This window comes from Sparassis crispa (genome assembly GCF_003851025.1).
Source record: "Sparassis crispa DNA, contig_000003F, whole genome shotgun sequence".
Lineage (NCBI taxonomy): Eukaryota > Fungi > Basidiomycota > Agaricomycetes > Polyporales > Sparassidaceae > Sparassis > Sparassis crispa.
In genome coordinates, this window is record NW_020939750.1 from 3,584,421 (window position 1) to 3,600,448 (window position 16,028).

At 52.8% G+C, this 16,028-nt stretch overlaps 5 protein-coding genes across 5 annotated transcripts; 3 read left to right on the forward strand and 2 right to left on the reverse strand.

Moving 5' to 3' along the window:
• Positions 1-163: 163 nt before the first annotated feature.
• On the reverse strand, positions 164-549 carry SCP_0413040 (hypothetical protein; the record flags this gene model as incomplete). Its single annotated transcript, XM_027758029.1, has 2 exons — positions 164-334; positions 388-549. The coding sequence occupies 2 exons, from the start codon at positions 547-549 to the stop codon at positions 164-166; spliced, it is 333 nt and encodes a 110-aa protein (XP_027613830.1).
• Positions 550-2,588: 2,039 nt separating this feature from the next.
• SCP_0413050 (hypothetical protein) lies at positions 2,589-5,103 on the reverse strand (the record flags this gene model as incomplete). The annotated part of the gene is made up of 10 exons (XM_027758030.1): positions 2,589-2,645; positions 2,712-2,786; positions 2,840-2,997; positions 3,060-3,096; positions 3,147-3,582; positions 3,636-4,245; positions 4,302-4,387; positions 4,445-4,595; positions 4,643-4,679; positions 4,732-5,103. The coding sequence occupies 10 exons, from the start codon at positions 5,101-5,103 to the stop codon at positions 2,589-2,591; spliced, it is 2,019 nt and encodes a 672-aa protein (XP_027613831.1).
• Positions 5,104-7,822: 2,719 nt separating this feature from the next.
• On the forward strand, positions 7,823-10,008 carry SCP_0413060 (DNA repair protein; the record flags this gene model as incomplete). Its single annotated transcript, XM_027758031.1, has 8 exons — positions 7,823-7,882; positions 7,937-8,074; positions 8,124-8,417; positions 8,472-8,657; positions 8,709-8,806; positions 8,863-8,930; positions 8,983-9,911; positions 9,964-10,008. The coding sequence occupies 8 exons, from the start codon at positions 7,823-7,825 to the stop codon at positions 10,006-10,008; spliced, it is 1,818 nt and encodes a 605-aa protein (XP_027613832.1).
• A 435-nt stretch (positions 10,009-10,443) lies between these two features.
• SCP_0413070 (hypothetical protein) lies at positions 10,444-13,046 on the forward strand (the record flags this gene model as incomplete). Its single annotated transcript, XM_027758032.1, has 8 exons — positions 10,444-10,516; positions 10,612-10,668; positions 10,727-10,937; positions 10,986-11,374; positions 11,423-12,055; positions 12,112-12,230; positions 12,291-12,456; positions 12,505-13,046. 8 exons carry the CDS (start codon positions 10,444-10,446, stop codon positions 13,044-13,046), a joined length of 2,190 nt encoding a protein of 729 aa, XP_027613833.1.
• Positions 13,047-13,901: 855 nt separating this feature from the next.
• SCP_0413080 (Versiconal hemiacetal acetate reductase) lies at positions 13,902-15,678 on the forward strand (the record flags this gene model as incomplete). Its single annotated transcript, XM_027758033.1, has 14 exons — positions 13,902-13,935; positions 13,999-14,122; positions 14,177-14,213; positions 14,278-14,367; positions 14,417-14,521; positions 14,579-14,645; positions 14,701-14,738; positions 14,791-14,866; positions 14,927-14,941; positions 14,992-15,092; positions 15,155-15,249; positions 15,301-15,348; positions 15,406-15,536; positions 15,593-15,678. The coding sequence occupies 14 exons, from the start codon at positions 13,902-13,904 to the stop codon at positions 15,676-15,678; spliced, it is 1,047 nt and encodes a 348-aa protein (XP_027613834.1).
• Between the last annotated feature and the right edge of the window lie 350 nt (positions 15,679-16,028).

The window sequence follows — 16,028 nt, forward strand, 5'->3', positions numbered from 1 at the left end:
AAAGCGGTGCAGCGCTGCTGGCGTGAGAATAGCATTGCAGCATAAGAGGTGATCTGTCCTCTATTTGCAGGTCGTCTGCCAGATGCCCCCTCAACGGCCTGTCGCAAGGGAAGATTGTCGAAGTCCGGATCCACGAAGGGGTCGTCGAGATTGCAGTCTTTCTTTACCACATTTCCTGTACCGGCCATTGGGGCCTCCCATCGTCTAGGACATCCGAGTCGCTGAACAATGCCGCATCCACTTTCTGCTTGCTTGGGTCGTCAAGGTCAGGCCTATCATAAACGAGCTTGAGCGTGTAGCCCGGACATAAGTTTCTGCCATTCACACAATTGGCCTGGCATTTGATGTTAGTCAAACAGGGGATACATTAGGGAAATTGCGACATACGAGGGGAGCATAAAATGCGTTCTCCTTAGTGTTGTTGCGGGGCATGCCCGTGAATGCGGCCAACCAGAGGGCAGGATCAGGTCGAGGTATGGCATTGCTCGGCTCGGCGACAAAGTTGCGTATAAAGTCGTCAACAGACGTCAAGATGAACTTGCCGTACATCGATTGGTGTAGCTTTTGTCGGTGTTCAGACGCGTAGTTGCCACCTATGCTGTGCGGATTTTCCTGCGCGAATTTCAACGGTGTGCTTGTGAGTCCTTCGAGACACACGAGTCGAGTAAGGGAACAGTGAACAGAGGCATGATTCCGAAATGCGTACCTCGTCAGAGAGAGACGCAGACGCAAGGGCAATGGGGCCACGGCGCTGTGAATCTCAATCAATAAAGGACCAGCTAGATTTGTCCTCGGATAAATTTCACCGTAATCAGCCTACCGTATGCCTATCGATGCCACGATAAAGCAGGAAAATGTAATCTTGTAGGAGGAGTAGGAGTAGGAGTGAGTGTGGCGAAAGTGAACAATTGGCGAATCCACGTGCGAGCACACTGTGACGTGACACTGACTCTCAAGACTTCCTGCGCATTCCGTTTAAAGTCTCTGCTCCTGCCTCCTCATTTAGCCCACGCTAAAATTTCGACTCCTGCGCCTCTGCCCGCTATAAATCACGCGGAGCCGTATCCTGCGTCATCCGGACACCTGGGCCTCCTCGTGAGCGAGCACCGCCTTCATCTCAACCTGCCACGATGCACACGAATATCACGCAATGCGCAATTCCTCCCCCGCGAACGCCCTTGCGGAGTGCGCACAGAATTGCGCATCGTCCACTTGGCAGATCTCGCGCTGCAGCCTTCCGGCGCCGTTAGGGTTCGTGGTGGCTTTGGCCCGGTTCGGCTATGTCCTCAGCTTGGGTGTGCATGGTCGTCTAGGTTCGAAGCGGAGACGCGCAATGGGTGCTTGTCCGAGAACAGGTTAATGTCATGTGGGAATAGCACGGCGGGTCTGGATGAGTATGTTATCTCCTTGATCTTCTGCCGTAGATTGTGTCTCTTAAACGAGCATTATACAGGTGAGTTCAGAGTGGTGGGTACTCACTTATCATGAGTGTGGTGTGAGGGTATAGTATTTGTCACGGGTAATTCGTGTGCAATACCAGACCCACTGGTGGCAAAGCTTACTGATGCAGGTATAGACTTGTGCAGGAACAGTACGCTATCAGACATATGTCTCTGGCCTACTCCAACAAGACTTCCCTGCTGCGTTGACGGTCCTGCGATTGACCGGATTGGATGTGACACTGACTCTACGTGGCAAGGTCACGTGTCACGTGGGCGCGTCCGTGACTCCGTGACCCAACAGTCTCACGTGCACCTCGGTACTTACTTTACGCCAGTAAAACCATATCTGCGACTCACTCCGTGCACTTTCATTCAGGCTGCCGTACCTCTCATGCATTACGAACGACGACAAATATTCACCATGCCGCTCAACACCCGGCAACGATTCACGTGTTGTGTGCAGTTTGTCCTGCACACACGGTGGCGAACGCGATTCCCTCACCGCCAAGTTCGAACGCGATGAACCTCTCCCTGGTTAGTCCCAGTAAGCTCATCGCTCAGACCAATCTCCACCCATTTCTGCGCACCCAGACCCCTGCTGACGTCGTCAAAGCGCCAACAGCCTCGCAGGCGTCCACGTCGAGGAAGGCGCACGTGTCGCTCGAGCGTCAGCTCCTCGCTGCACAATCCGCCTACACCGAGCTGTGTGAACGTGATAGGATGATGCCGTTTCTCCAGATACAGGAAACGAAAATATTGTACCTTCGTGATTCACTCGAATGGATGCACTGACCTGCCTGACCACCCCATTCCGTGGTTAGCAGCTTCTAGGATGCTGTACGAAAATCAACCTTAAGATGGGGAACTTTGCATCAAGCTGTACACGGCTTCATTGGAGGATTCGCAATAGTACACTAAGACGCTATAAGAACACTTCATTTCAGCTGAGGAATTCAGAAAGTGCAAGTGGCGCCGTGGCTTCAGCGAAAGTTACATTGCAGCTACGTGATCCTAAGTGTACTAGCATACAACGGGAGTCAGAAGGGACGGACGAGAATTGCAGAAGAAGTGGACACGCAACAAGAACCATACGCTGCGCGCCACTTGTCTACTCCTAAGTCACTGCAAGGTACCTACAGATGATGCCTATGCATGGCCGAACTCGACGTAGCGTTCTGTGAACGAGGAAGCACCAATTTGAATCTTTATCCATAATTTTCCCGCGCCAGGAATAAGCTCACGAATGTTAAAAACTGAACGTCAACGTACAAGATTGTACCAACTCTCGTCGGTCGGGAACACAGGCAGGCCATTGGGGGGTCCACCCAGGGGCGCTCTGATGCGCTATCGACGATTATTGAGCAGTAAAATTACTTCACGATTCGTGGAACACGCACATGAGGGACTATCAAGTGTTCATCCCGTAGTTTGAGCTTTGTCTGCAGCAGCAAAGCTGGAACACCCTGACTCTTCAAGAATCTGGAGAACATGGGCCAATCGTCGTAGATTGCCTGCATATCATGCATGGCCAGGAGAATTCCAGTCGTGAAGTTATCTAACCGAAGTAACGAGATATAGTGATTGAATGTTCAAAAATTTGCCAAGCAGATGACATACTGGGGTCGAAATGGCCAGAACGCTTGAGCCACGGGAGCTACATCTCATGTTTGTTAAAATTCTGCAGGGAGAGTAATCCATGCTCACTTTACCCATCTTCTCAAGACGGCACAACAGGTTGATGATGACCCCCTTTTCGGCATGGTTCACGAGGGCATCTTTTTGACTGACGGCCCAGTTCATGAAGTACCCGATAATCGCTGCGGAGTCGCCTTTCTTCAAGAGTGTGCTCCACTTTGTCAGGACAGTCTGGATGCCGACGTAGTTCGCATCCATTATGTTAGATACATCGATGCGATCGAAGCACATCGAAGCGGGGATGCCAGCGGGGGATAGTTTGCCCTCTAGAATTCCCTCTGCAAGAGCACTTGCATCCACGTTGAATGTAAGGAAGGAAACCCGGAATTGGCGGAGCCGGCGCACGAATAATCGTAGCTGATCAGAAAGGAAGAAATACAGACATCCGTAGATGTCTTCTTGCTGTGCTCCATGTGCTTTCCCTTCTTGCATAACTACATCGGTGCTGATTGATTGGCTCGTCAGAATATTAGAAGAACATTGCGACATGCCACGTACTCCCAAGACTCCAAGGGATCCGCATAATCAGTCTGTAGCCAACGACCATCCGGGGAGAACAGAGAAAGGTTCGGGGCATTAAAATGCGCATTAATAGCACCGAAAGGGAGAACGATGCCGAATCTACGAAACTCGAAGAATGCAAGACGATGCGAGGGTTTCAGTTTGCTGTACATGCGATCCCGAAAATCCTCGCGCGACGGAGCTGACCTCACGCGAGTATATTCATCTTGCACTTCTCCGACTGAGATGGATGCCGAGATGATACTCGCAAGCAGTCTAATCACCCCAGGGTGGACAATGCCGGACAAAGTTGACTGTGGGCCGAGAGGTATGCAAAATGGACCCTCAGTCAGCTGTTCTACGCATTGTGTCACCACGGCTGACATGCACTGAAGGTACTCCGAGGGCATGAAGACGGAATACCAGAAATGGAGAGCGATGTCTGCAGCCATGACTTCATCTGAGATATTCCCGAGCAAAAGAAGCAGGACGATATTTCGGAGAACTATGTGGGGATCGCGGTCATTGAGTAAGATCGTGAGATGTCCAGAATAGTCTGAAGGCAATTCATTGACAGTACGCATGACGTGCCTCAGATCACCGGAAGCTGAAATCACATGTTAGTGCAGAAGATAGTCGTGAACGATTCAAACCTATGCATACCGACGAATGCGACAGAGAGATCTTTGCTCGCGTCTTTTTCGTTCTCGTTGAAATTGATGACATCAATCGCTGGCATATTCCCCCACCTGCATATGCAAAGAATCAGATTTGATAACATGATAGCCACATTACAAAGAACACACAGCGCAAGACCTGTGGAAAACTCTTCTCTTTCTGTGCGGTGAAACTCTTCCGCGGGCGATTCATCTGAGTCTTCTGAGATAAACGACGGAGGGCGACCTTCAACAACCCAAGCTGGCTGCCAAGTATCGGAGCGAATCTTACTCTTACAGTCTGCGAAGAGCTTAAACACACAGTGCAGCAACGACGAGAGTACAGACCTCGCTTGTGGATGCGCCAATGAATTTTCTGACAATCCTGCAGGACATTCTGCTGAGAAGACACACTATCAAAAATCAAGACCACTCACTTTCGAACAATACGATACTAATCTACACCCTCCGCAGGCCATTCTACCTTCGTTTGGGCAACATCGATATTTTTCGACCTCAACGTTGGCGCAGGGTAGATTCTCGGGTGGTGGAAACCGAGGTCTTAACTTTTTGAGGGACTCAAGGAAACGGTCGCGAACCTGAGCCTCGGTAGAGGCATCGAGATCGTGAAGTGGTTGGTTGGCCATTGGAGCGTTCATCAGATTCGATAGTTCATTAGGATCATCCCTTGGGGGCAATCTACGAAGACTCGCACTTTGGTTTGTTAAGTCACGGTTATAGGCCTGAAACGCAGCTCTCCTCCCCTCCGGGTTCAGAAGGCGGGAGAGAAGATCAGTGACTTCATCCATGGCTTGAAGGTGAGCTGAGAAGTAAAAGGAATATCAACACCAGCCGCTGGCGTCGAGTGTATTGGAGATCGGCGTGGATAACGAGATTGGGGGAAAGGGTATTTTCGAGTCGGAACTACGGTTTTAAAAGTGTTCGAGCTCGATTCAAACTATCTCAACCTGCGTAAGCATTGTTCAGTTTCGTTGGTGAGTGGCTCACGTTGCCTCGTGGTATTGCTGTAGTGTGGGCGATTGCGTGTCGTGCAGGTGTACCAGGTGAATGAAAGCTTATATACCTGGAAGAGTGAGGGGGACGCACGGACACCGCGAGGCTTCGAAACCTTGAGCTTATTTGACGGCTGTACTGGAGACCGTATTGAGCTATGAGGGGAAACTTGAGGAATGAGGTCTGTCATGCAACGTGAGCCACCAATACATTGACGGAAAACATTTTCTAGGATGCGGGAAACAGACCCTGTAGAGTATCCTGCTGCATTTGTGAAGGGCGAAATTGTTACCCAAGCGCTAACCACAACTGACAGGTTGCAACGGCATTACGTCCCGCGTACCTGCCATTGCGAGCGCTCATCCCCGTCACGTATGTTATTGTTAAGTGTAGATTTGTGAGTATAGGATACTCCTTAATTAATGGCTTTCACATGGCACGAATGAATCTGCTGCATCTCCCTTCCTGGACGTGACAATGTGAGCTGCAGTTGGACGCCACAGAGACACTCGCCAGTGTAAATTTCCGTCGAGAACCTGAATCCTGCTTGTCTCCGATCAGCGCACTTCCAAACGAGCGAGCCATGCAGTGCCACAAACGCGAGACTTCAGTACTTCAGTACGACTTTCGTGTTCAAACTCAAGTTTACATGACCTCGGTGGACCCCCAAACTCCGTCCCAGCCTCTATGCGAACGGCCGATCGTACTCCGTAATACCGGAGCCAGGAATCAAGCCTAGAGACGTTCGCCGGGAACTGATGATAGAGAAGTGAATGAATCGAAAACCAAAGGATAATCGACATACGTCGTGAACGACCGGAACAGCTCTTCTAGCCTGCAGAGCGTCTTTCATCCTGGACAGGAAGAACCAAAAGCAATCAAGCCGAATTGTACGGCTAGCGACTGACAATAGTGCGAATGTAGGTGGAGAGGACGGTGATCTGGGCCTTCTACCTGGCATCGTGCCATGGCGGGCGGCCAAGGGGTCACTGCACCGAGCGTGACGTGCAGGTTGCCTTACACAGAGGCTCCGGTTTCATATTATATGGCCAACGTATGGTGGAGATCTATATAGTGATACTGGGCAACTTATATGGGTTTCTGGATTAGAGAGCAAGAATGCAATTGTGCGCATGTCTGAAGGAAAACGTCGGAGATCCACTGGCAGGACGATGGTCAGTCAGGCAACGTAGCACGCCATGCCTCACTCGACATACACGCGCTCTGGTAGTGTAGCATGACGATTCGACCCATAACTTCTCTGTAGAGTACTTAATGCTGCGCATGAAGTAAAAGAGCACTCACAAGCAAACAGAGACACTGGTACGATCATAACGTCGAGGTTGGAGTGATTCTGTAACGAATGGCTGTAAACGCGCCCCGCATTTCTGAGAGACAGTAACACACAGCGGTCAATTAATCGCCATCCTGGTAGGGGCACGCGAGGAGGAAAGCTCCACGCAGCCGCTGACTTCAAGTCAGATCTTGGTAGCTTGTCTCTCATTTCTGTAAGATGGAGTCATGTGAAACAACGAATACAGAAGATGACGAAGAACTGCGTGCTGGCTGGTGCGTCCTGGTAATCCTGCGGCAGCGTGGGCAAATGTCCTCTGCGAGCACGCACCCGGACCCAAATATGCGACTATGGCGAGTGCCTCCAACGTCCGTTTTGAGTGGCTGTCGTTCGTAAAGGTGCAATTTTCCACATGCTCACGCATGCTCGAGGAAGCGGGGAATGTATGCGACTTGCGGACGGGAAAGTACGAGCGGCTCTGTAGATCCCGCAAGGAGTAACGTAGAGGCTGGGAAGGATCGTTAAAGTGCAGCGTGTCTCGACGGATATGCCCATCTGTTCTGTATCCAGTCCTAACTATAAGGTCAATGTCGCAGATCTACGGGAGCGGTGTTGTGGGGAAAACACAGTCCAAGTAATAACTATCTGTTGAGTCGCATCGTGAGGTCTCGTGTGCCGGGCAATCTTTGAGATAATGGGCGATGATCTGTACCACAACAGGCCTATGGGAGCGAAAAAGGTTCGGGAGAGGGAAACGACTTACCTAGGGCAAAGGAGAAGAGTCGAAGGTCCCGACACGTCCGATTGTGTTGTGCGCAGCGGTCCACCTGGATGATCGTGTTAGGAAACATCATGATACAAATAGTGCTGAAGCACAAAGGAGGATTTGAGGATTGGTAGCGACTGACATGCGGAAGACAGCCCAATGTGCGCTCTTCGCGGCAGTACTAGCTTACGTTGAACTCACCAACATGGCGGCATGAGCGTCCAGAGATCAAGCACGTCACGGTGATTAGCATTAATGTTTTGTTACTAACAGAAAGTTACAAACAGCAGTTCTCACAAGGGGTTGGCGATGTGTACGCGTTGTTTGGTGATATTTGGCGCTAATGAAGCACGGTCGCGTTTTGGCGCGCACGCGTTCTTCACCACCGCCACCAAGTCTTACGTGTACCCACCAAGTTCTTCGTCCAGCATTGTGAGCTGACCCACGACTTCAGATGAGCCGCCGCGCGAACCAAGTCATCGGGCCTACCTCTGCTTTGACAGAGTTCCTTCGGGTAGGTATTTTCTTCTTCGTCTTTTGTTGATCTGTGGTTCTCATTCCTCCTAAGGAGTCTGGTATAACTGCAACGACAGTCGCACGCCGTGTGCGGACCCGAAATACCAACCAGCAGCAGCCTGCAGCTGGCCCGAGCAATACTGCGCAGGATGAGGGTGGAGACGCAGACGAGGGAGCTAGCGCAAAGGAGGTGCGTTTCTCGATTGCTGTCCTTTTATCTCCATTGATGAAGGCAACAGAATGCGGAATATGACTCGGACAACCTAGACGAGCCAAACGAGGCCCCCGCGCCTAAGAAGCGCAAGCTGAGCAAGGCTGCCGAGGCGAAGCTCAAGGCGAAGGAAAAAGCGAAAGAAAAGGCCAAAGCGAAGGCGAAAGGAAAGAAAGGAGGAGATGACGAAGACTACGAAGATGACGAGGACGAAGACGAAGACGCTTACACCGCCCTGTCGAAGATGTGGCGCAGTGACCTTCCGAAGCTGCCTGTTGGGAGCTTCGAGAACTGTGCAAAATGCAAGAAACAGTTCACTGTGGTGCGTGCTCCTTTACACCGCCTTACGATTGTGTTGAGCTCAGTGTTTGGATAGACTAAGTACACGATGGCCGCCAACCCCCCTCCGGGCTACCTATGCCACCTGTGCGCAAAGGCGTCTGGTGCAGACCCTTTCAAGAAGCCCGCAGCACCACGGAAGCGGAAGGCCCCTGCTGAGAAGCGAAATGTAGTGAAGTTCGAGGAGAATCGTATCCCGAGTCTTGCGTTTATGTGCATTCAGGTCCGTATTGAGAATTTGGAACATACTTTCTGCCAGCTCACTTGCCCACAGTTGATCAGTGAGCACATCAACGATGTCGAAGCACTCGGTGATATTGGCAGCATCAATATGGATTTGATTGCCAAAGCGATCTCTCGAAACAGGAGTTTGTACGTCGTGATGGCTTCCCTGGTATTGTTCAGCTCTAATCCTGACGGACATCTAGAACTCCACAGAATGCACCGCTCTTCTACAACATTGAGAATAAGAATCTAGTTCTCTACGATGTCACCAGTACGTGGTTTCTCTTTTCACTCATCGCATCTCGTGCTGACCACAAAGATAGACTTGACGCCTCCGGCATTCTGTACTATGGCCTCTCTCAACCCAAACTTGACTAACCTGCGTCTCGACCTATGCGGCCGCATCGACGATTCGGCTATCGCAGCCTGGACAACCTCTCTGCCGCACTTGAAGCGCCTCGAGCTGCTAGGCCCCTTCCTTGTCCGTGTTCCCGCATGGCAGACCTTCATCAAAGCACACCCAGCGCTCGAAGGCTTTTTGATCACGCAGAGCCCGCGCTTCGACCTCGAATGCATGCAGGCGCTGGTAGAGAGTTGCCCGAGACTTACGGAGTTGCGGCTGAAGGAGATTGGCAAGATGTCGGACAAGTTCCTCGAGCACATCAAGGCCCTCGCGGGTACGCTCGTCTCGCTCGACTTGTCGTACCCGGGCACGCCTGATGCGCTGAGCGAGCCTGCGGTGGTGGACCTGCTGGCTGCGGTCGGACCATCCCTCACGCATCTTGACCTGTCGGGGAACATCGAGCTCGGGGACGCACTGCTCTTCAAGGGTGTCAAGCCGCACGCCCGCCAGCTGACGTCATTCGCCTTTGCGGACGTCCCAGAGTTGACCGACGCCGGTGTTGCGGAGTTCTTTGACGCTTGGGGCACGAAGACGGAAGACGGTACGCGTCCGTGGCTCACTGTCCTTGACCTGGCACACAACCATCAGCTTGCGGGCGACGCACTCAAAGCGGTGCTCAATCACTCGGGGGCGACACTGGTGCAGATGAATATTAACGGGTGGAAGGCAGTGTCCGCGGACGCACTGAATGCCATTGCGAAGCATGCGCGGGACCTACGCAGGCTGGACGTGGGGTTCTGCCGGGAGGTGGACAACTGGGTGGTCAAGGAGCTGATGGACAAGTGTGATCATATTGAGGAGGTCAAGGTATGGGGGTGCCAAAAATTGTCTGAGGATTGTCCGCGGAAAGTGAGTGTCACTCTGATTGCCTGTGATGATAAGCTGATATACGCTTTTGTAGAGGAATGTCAAAATCTATGGAGTAGAGGCACACACTATCTCATAAATGTTTGCAGACTCTGCATCCTCAGACATGCTGAGCAGCAGGTAGTGGATCTTGGAGATATCTTTGACTGTCCAGCCATTGTTGTCTGCTTTCATTGCATTGGAATGCTATGGTATCAGTCTCTTCCCATTGGTCTTGTATCTGTCTATGTTCTAAGTTACATTCACCGCACCATTAAAATCGGTGCGTTGATGGGTCTGACTCCAGAACGTAAATAAGTACAAGACCACTTCTTCATGAGTCTCTCTGCATTTATACCTGACTTTCTGTTCCCATTTTCAAATGACCATTGTATCGTTTCAATGTTCCATTGATTGGCTTAGGCTAGTTTTGCCCAGTCTTGAAGACTTACTTCTATACTCTCGTAGTTGTCTCTGCCTCGTCACCGCTATAGATTTCCAGTCACTGATGGAAAATGAATGAGATGCATCGGAAATGGTTTCAGCGAGGGCAATTCCGCAAAACGCGGAAAAGGGGGTTCCAGAAATAGGCAATTATGCCACCGCTCGTGCGCGCGCGTCTATTGCCCACACCTCCAACTTTTTTTGTTGTACTGATCAGATTTTGTCCTCAATCCTGCGCTCAACAACTTTCCCGGTGTAGGAAAAACACTCGGACACCCTGCAAGCAACAACAGAAACAGAGGATCAGGGGCGAAAGGCGAGTAGGGGGCTTATCTTTGGGTAGCCGCCGTGCTTATCTCTCATCACGACTTCAGGGAGATCGTGCAGAATGTCACACGCAGGTTCATACGACTCTTCTCACTCTCAATCTGTCATGACCGAGGACGAGGAAGACTGGGAGGACTACGTGAAGGGCGGATATCACCCGGTACACATTGGCGATGCATTTTCCGATGGCAGGTACATCGTCGTCCGCAAGCTTGGCTGGGGTCATTTTTCCACCGTCTGGCTCGCCCGAGATACAAAGTATGTTTTTCTCAGTCCAAAATGTGACTGTGAACTGATCCTGGGCAGAATGAACCGTCATGTCGCCCTCAAGGTCGTCAAGTCTGCCCCTCGGTACACCGAGACGGCCCTCGACGAGATCAAGCTTCTGCAGCGGCTAATCACTTCCTCAACACCGCCAGTACAACCCTCCACTACCAATCCGCACCCACCACCATCACCCTCCCAGACCCACCCAGGTCGTTCGCACGTTATCTCCTTCCTCGACCACTTCCGTCACAAGGGTCCCAACGGCACCCACGTCTGCATGGTTTTCGAGGTGCTCGGCGAAAACCTGCTGGGGCTCATCAAACGCCATCAAAACAAGGGCGTGCCCATGCACCTATGCAAACAGATCGCGAAGCAAATTTTACTCGGGCTGGACTACATGCATCGCTGTTGCGGCGTCATTCATACTGGTGAGCAACCGTGCACACCCGCTGCCCACACCCGCTTACCTCGCACAGACCTCAAACCGGAGAACGTGCTGGTCTGCATCGAGGACGTCGAGTCGATTATCCAGGCTGAGCTAGCAGTGCAGTCCACGTCCGCAACGCCTCCGCCAACGCGGCTCGTTGGCGTACCCCCGTCACGCGGGCGGGGCGGTAATCAGACGCCGCGCTCCGAGTCGGTGTTCATCACGGGCTCCCAGCCGCTCCCGTCGCCGTCATCGTCGTTCGGCTCGTCCTCGCACCTCGACCGCTGGGCGTTCGGGATGAGCAAGATCGACGGCGACGGTGGTGATGGCGGCGATGCTCAGCCGGGCTCGCTCGGGAGCGACAAGCGAGAAGATTCGACCGAGGTCGCGACCGAGCGCATATCCAACGTCACCCTCGACGGGTCCCCCTTCGGCGGGAAGGCGCGCACGCGCCCCGATACCAAGCCCGCCGCGGGGCCATCATTGCTTTCGCGGCAGGCCCCGCCGCACGCGGGCCCGTCGAACGCACCCCCACCTTATTCGTCCGAGCCCAGCAGCCTACAAGAAGGCCCCGCACCGGAGCTCGATGCGATGCTTGGCACAAGCGCTATGTCCGTCGACTCCATGCCTCTTCTGGACGGCACGGAGAAGATTACGGTCAAAATCGCCGATTTGGGCAATGGTGAGTCTACCGCTCATGGATGGCTCCATCAGCTGATTGCTGATGGCCCCGGCAAGCGACGTGGGTGGAACACCACTTCACGGATGATATACAGACGCGGCAGTATCGCTGTCCTGAGGTCATCCTCGGAGCAAAGTGGGGTCCCAGCGCAGATATTTGGAGTGTCGCTTGTGTCGTGAGTCTTACCCACGTGGATTGGCTTTCGACGTCATCTGACATGCGATGCAATCCGCAGATTTTCGAGCTTCTTACTGGTGGAGACTACCTCTTCGACCCCGCATCGGGATCCCGGTACAGCAAGGACGATGATCACATCGCACAAATCATGGAGCTCATGGGCGAGATCCCGAAGAGTATCGCATTTTCAGGCAAATATAGCTCGGACTTTTTCAACCGTAAAGGTGCGTCGCCACCGCTACCTGCTCCCACGATTTCTGAAAGCCTCCCAGGTGAGCTCCGGCACATCCAGAAGCTGCGTTTTTGGCCGCTCGAGGCGGTGCTGCACGACAAGTACCTACTCCCGAAGGACGAAGCGGACCTGATCGCGTCGTTCCTGACGCCGATGCTGCGCCTGCACCCGGACAAGCGCGCGCCCGCAAGCGAGCTCGTACATCACAAGTGGCTCGACGGCGTCGTCGTGCAGGGCGAGATCGACGTCATGCGGCGCGCGGAGGACGAGCGCCGGCGGAAGCAGGCCGCGGCGGGAGCGATTGCGGCGGGCGGGGGCCGCGAGATGCACCTCCCTGTCCGCAAGGACTCGAACGCGGACGCGATGAAACCGGTGGACGTGGACGAGCTCGGGGCGATGAGCGGGGAGATGGACGTCGTCGTGCCCGTGCCGAAGTTGTCGACGCCCGTTCCGTCTACAGCGGATGCGAAGGAGAACGTGCATGCACCTGGACATTCGCGGACGGGCAGCGGCGTACCGATATTACATGCGCTCGCTAATGGGAAGCCGCCGCCCGTTGGACATGGTGCGCCGCGTGGGTGAGTGGACTCGGTGCTGAGCGAAATAGGCCGTCTGAGACGTTCATCTCTGTGTATATCTTTTTGTTTTATTGGCGGTGCCAGTTTGTTGTTTTCGTGATGCTTGTTGTCTGTAGCGATGTGATATGCTCGTTTCATAGCTACGTGTACTGTGTTTTGTGCTCCGGACTTGTACCCTACGTACGTAGGTACGTGCTCTGAGTACATAGTATTTTAGATTCGCAAGAGAAGCCTTTTGTTGTTAGAGGGGTTCTGTGGTGGACCTGACGTGTGACTTGGTAGGTTGGTCAGATCTTGATCGATGGCGGACTTCTTGATCTAAACTGCTATCTACGGCTTTGGCCGCTGGACATCCTCCACTTCGGAGCTGAGTGTGACCAAAATGTCCGGCGCTGCGGCGGACGGCTGGGATAGGTGTGACACGCCGCTGGCAAGCGGCCGAGACTCGAGCCGACAGGGTACGCGCGACCGCTGGAGCGGTCCTACACGATCTCAGCCTGTCTCGCTTCAAATAGAACATAACAAAAAGCACGACTACTCTACTTTGGAGTTTCACCGCTCTTTGAACGGTGGGGAAAATCATTTCATCGGGTATCCGATAGCATGGGAAGGAATCGAATCTCTCCCTTTCTAGCATGTGGGTGGCAATGACCACGACGGCAGGAGAACGGCAGACATGATAACGAGTCACCTGTAGCTGCGCTATCATAACAAGGGAATTGGTCATCCGAAGACCCACTCCCATCTCCTCGCCCAAATATATCAGGATCGATTGCTCAGAGTCCTTCGACGAACCTCTGCCCAGAGATACCTGAGCTAGCTAGCGTCGAGTAACTGCCCATCCCAAGGTTGGCTGAAGATGAGTACCCCGGAGAACAAGAAGATCCCATACGGTGAGCGGAATACCAATTACCCTACGTAAATATAAAGAATTCAGGCTTGCTCGTATATTCCAGTCCGCCTGGGCAACTCCGGGTTGAAAGTTTCCAAGATCATCCTGGGCTGCATGCAGTACGGCAGCCCCGACTGGCAGAAGTGGGTCCTTGGCGAAGAGGAGGCTATCAAACATATCAAATATGCGTGAGCAGCGTCTCCTGTCACGCGAACGTGTTCAGTTCATTGACCCGCTTCCAGGTATGAAGCTGGCATCCAGACGTTCGATACCGCCGACGTGGGTAGTTGTAATTTTGGGTGCTACGTGTGTGATGCTAAGTTCAGCACATTTGTGATTGTAGATGTACTCGAACGGACTGTCTGAGATCATCCTCGGCAAGGCGATCAAGCAGCTGAAGCTACCTCGCGCTGAGATTGTCGTCATGACCAAGGTAGACCTTCTCCATCTCTCAGATGAACCAGCTGAATGCGCCCCTCCAGCTTTTCAATCCCATCATCCCGGGACAATGGGGAGCCAATGTCAGGATCTCAGGAAAATCTCCGGAAGACTTCGGTCTTGTAAACCAGCACGGTCTCAGTCGGAAGGTAAACGCTACCGAACCTTCTCGAAATTTTCCCTGAAATCACCCACCTCATTACTAGCACATCTTCGAGTCCGTGAAAGGCAGCTTGGAGCGCCTGCAACTTGACTACGTTGATGTATACCAGTGTCAGCACCGTCTTCCTCGTCCTTTATAAATTTGATGACTTGCTCTTGCCCATAGGTCACCGCTTCGATTACAACACGCCGATTGAGGAGACAGTGAGCAAGATCGTTACGTGTCTTCTGTATAGAACGTCGAATCGAGATCTAGATGCAGGCCCTTCATGATATCGTCAAGGCTGGCTACGTTCGCTACATCGGGATGAGCTCCTGCTACGCCTACCAGCGTACGTGCCACTCTCAGTACGCGACATATGGATAGCATAACAAATGCTTTTAAATACCAGTCCATGCCATGCAGAGTAAGTCGCCGAATAATTGGTGTATTGATTCATGCGAGCCTCTTGTGCAGATTACGCGATCAAGAACAACCTCACGCCCTTCATCTCGATGCAGAACCACTACAGTTTGATGTACCGCGAAGAGGAGCGCGAGATGTTCCCCACCTTGAAGGTGCGCTCGCTTGCTCGCTCTTGCACACAATCTGAGCTATACACAATAAATCTTGCACTCAGATGTTCGGCGTTGGCTCGATTCCATGGTCGCCCCTCGGACGTGGCTTGCTTACTCGCCCACTGGGCGAACAATCGACGCGAGGCAGCACCGACTGGTATATCGATCTCAGATATCCTCTTTCTGGTCGTCTGAATTTGCCTCGCAGGTTCATCCCGAACTACAAAGGCACGGGAACCCCCGAGATTGTGAAACGGTACGCACACTCTGAGATGGACGAGTCTGAACGCACTCACACTCGGATGATCCGCAGAGTCGAGGAGGTCGCAAAACAGAAAGGAGTGAGTATGGCCCAGATCGCGATCGCCTGGGTCATATCCCGACCCGGCGTGAGCGCACCGATCGTCGGTATGACTAGCCTGGACAACCTAAAGGACATCATCGGTGAGCCTAAGTGTTGTTACCCTCCGTCAAGCTAGTGATGACGCCGCCGTTGCTAGGTGGCGTATATGTTTCCCTGACGCCGGAAGAGCTGAAGTATCTCGAGGAGCCGTATCAACCTCAAACCATCCTTGGGCATGTATGAAGTATCTGTTCAGATCAATGTGAGAAAGACCGTGTATATGTCCCGCACCCCTTAGGATGTTGGTTACACAGCGATGCGAGAGTCGACGTACCACTGCTTTCCCGCCAAGTTTTCGCATTGCACGGTACATTTATCAAGAAGTAACATGACACTAAGGCCACGAGTCGTGGCATGCAAGTAGCATGACAATGGTGACATTGAGCTTAACTTGAAACCTGCCGCAGCATATGCCAGTCACGGTGATAAGCCGCGGAGTTGGCCACGTGCCAAGCTAAGCGCGACACGCTGGCGGCGGGGTTGGGGTTGGCTGGCGCTCCCTTGTTGTCACGCCATTGCCCTGTACAGTATAT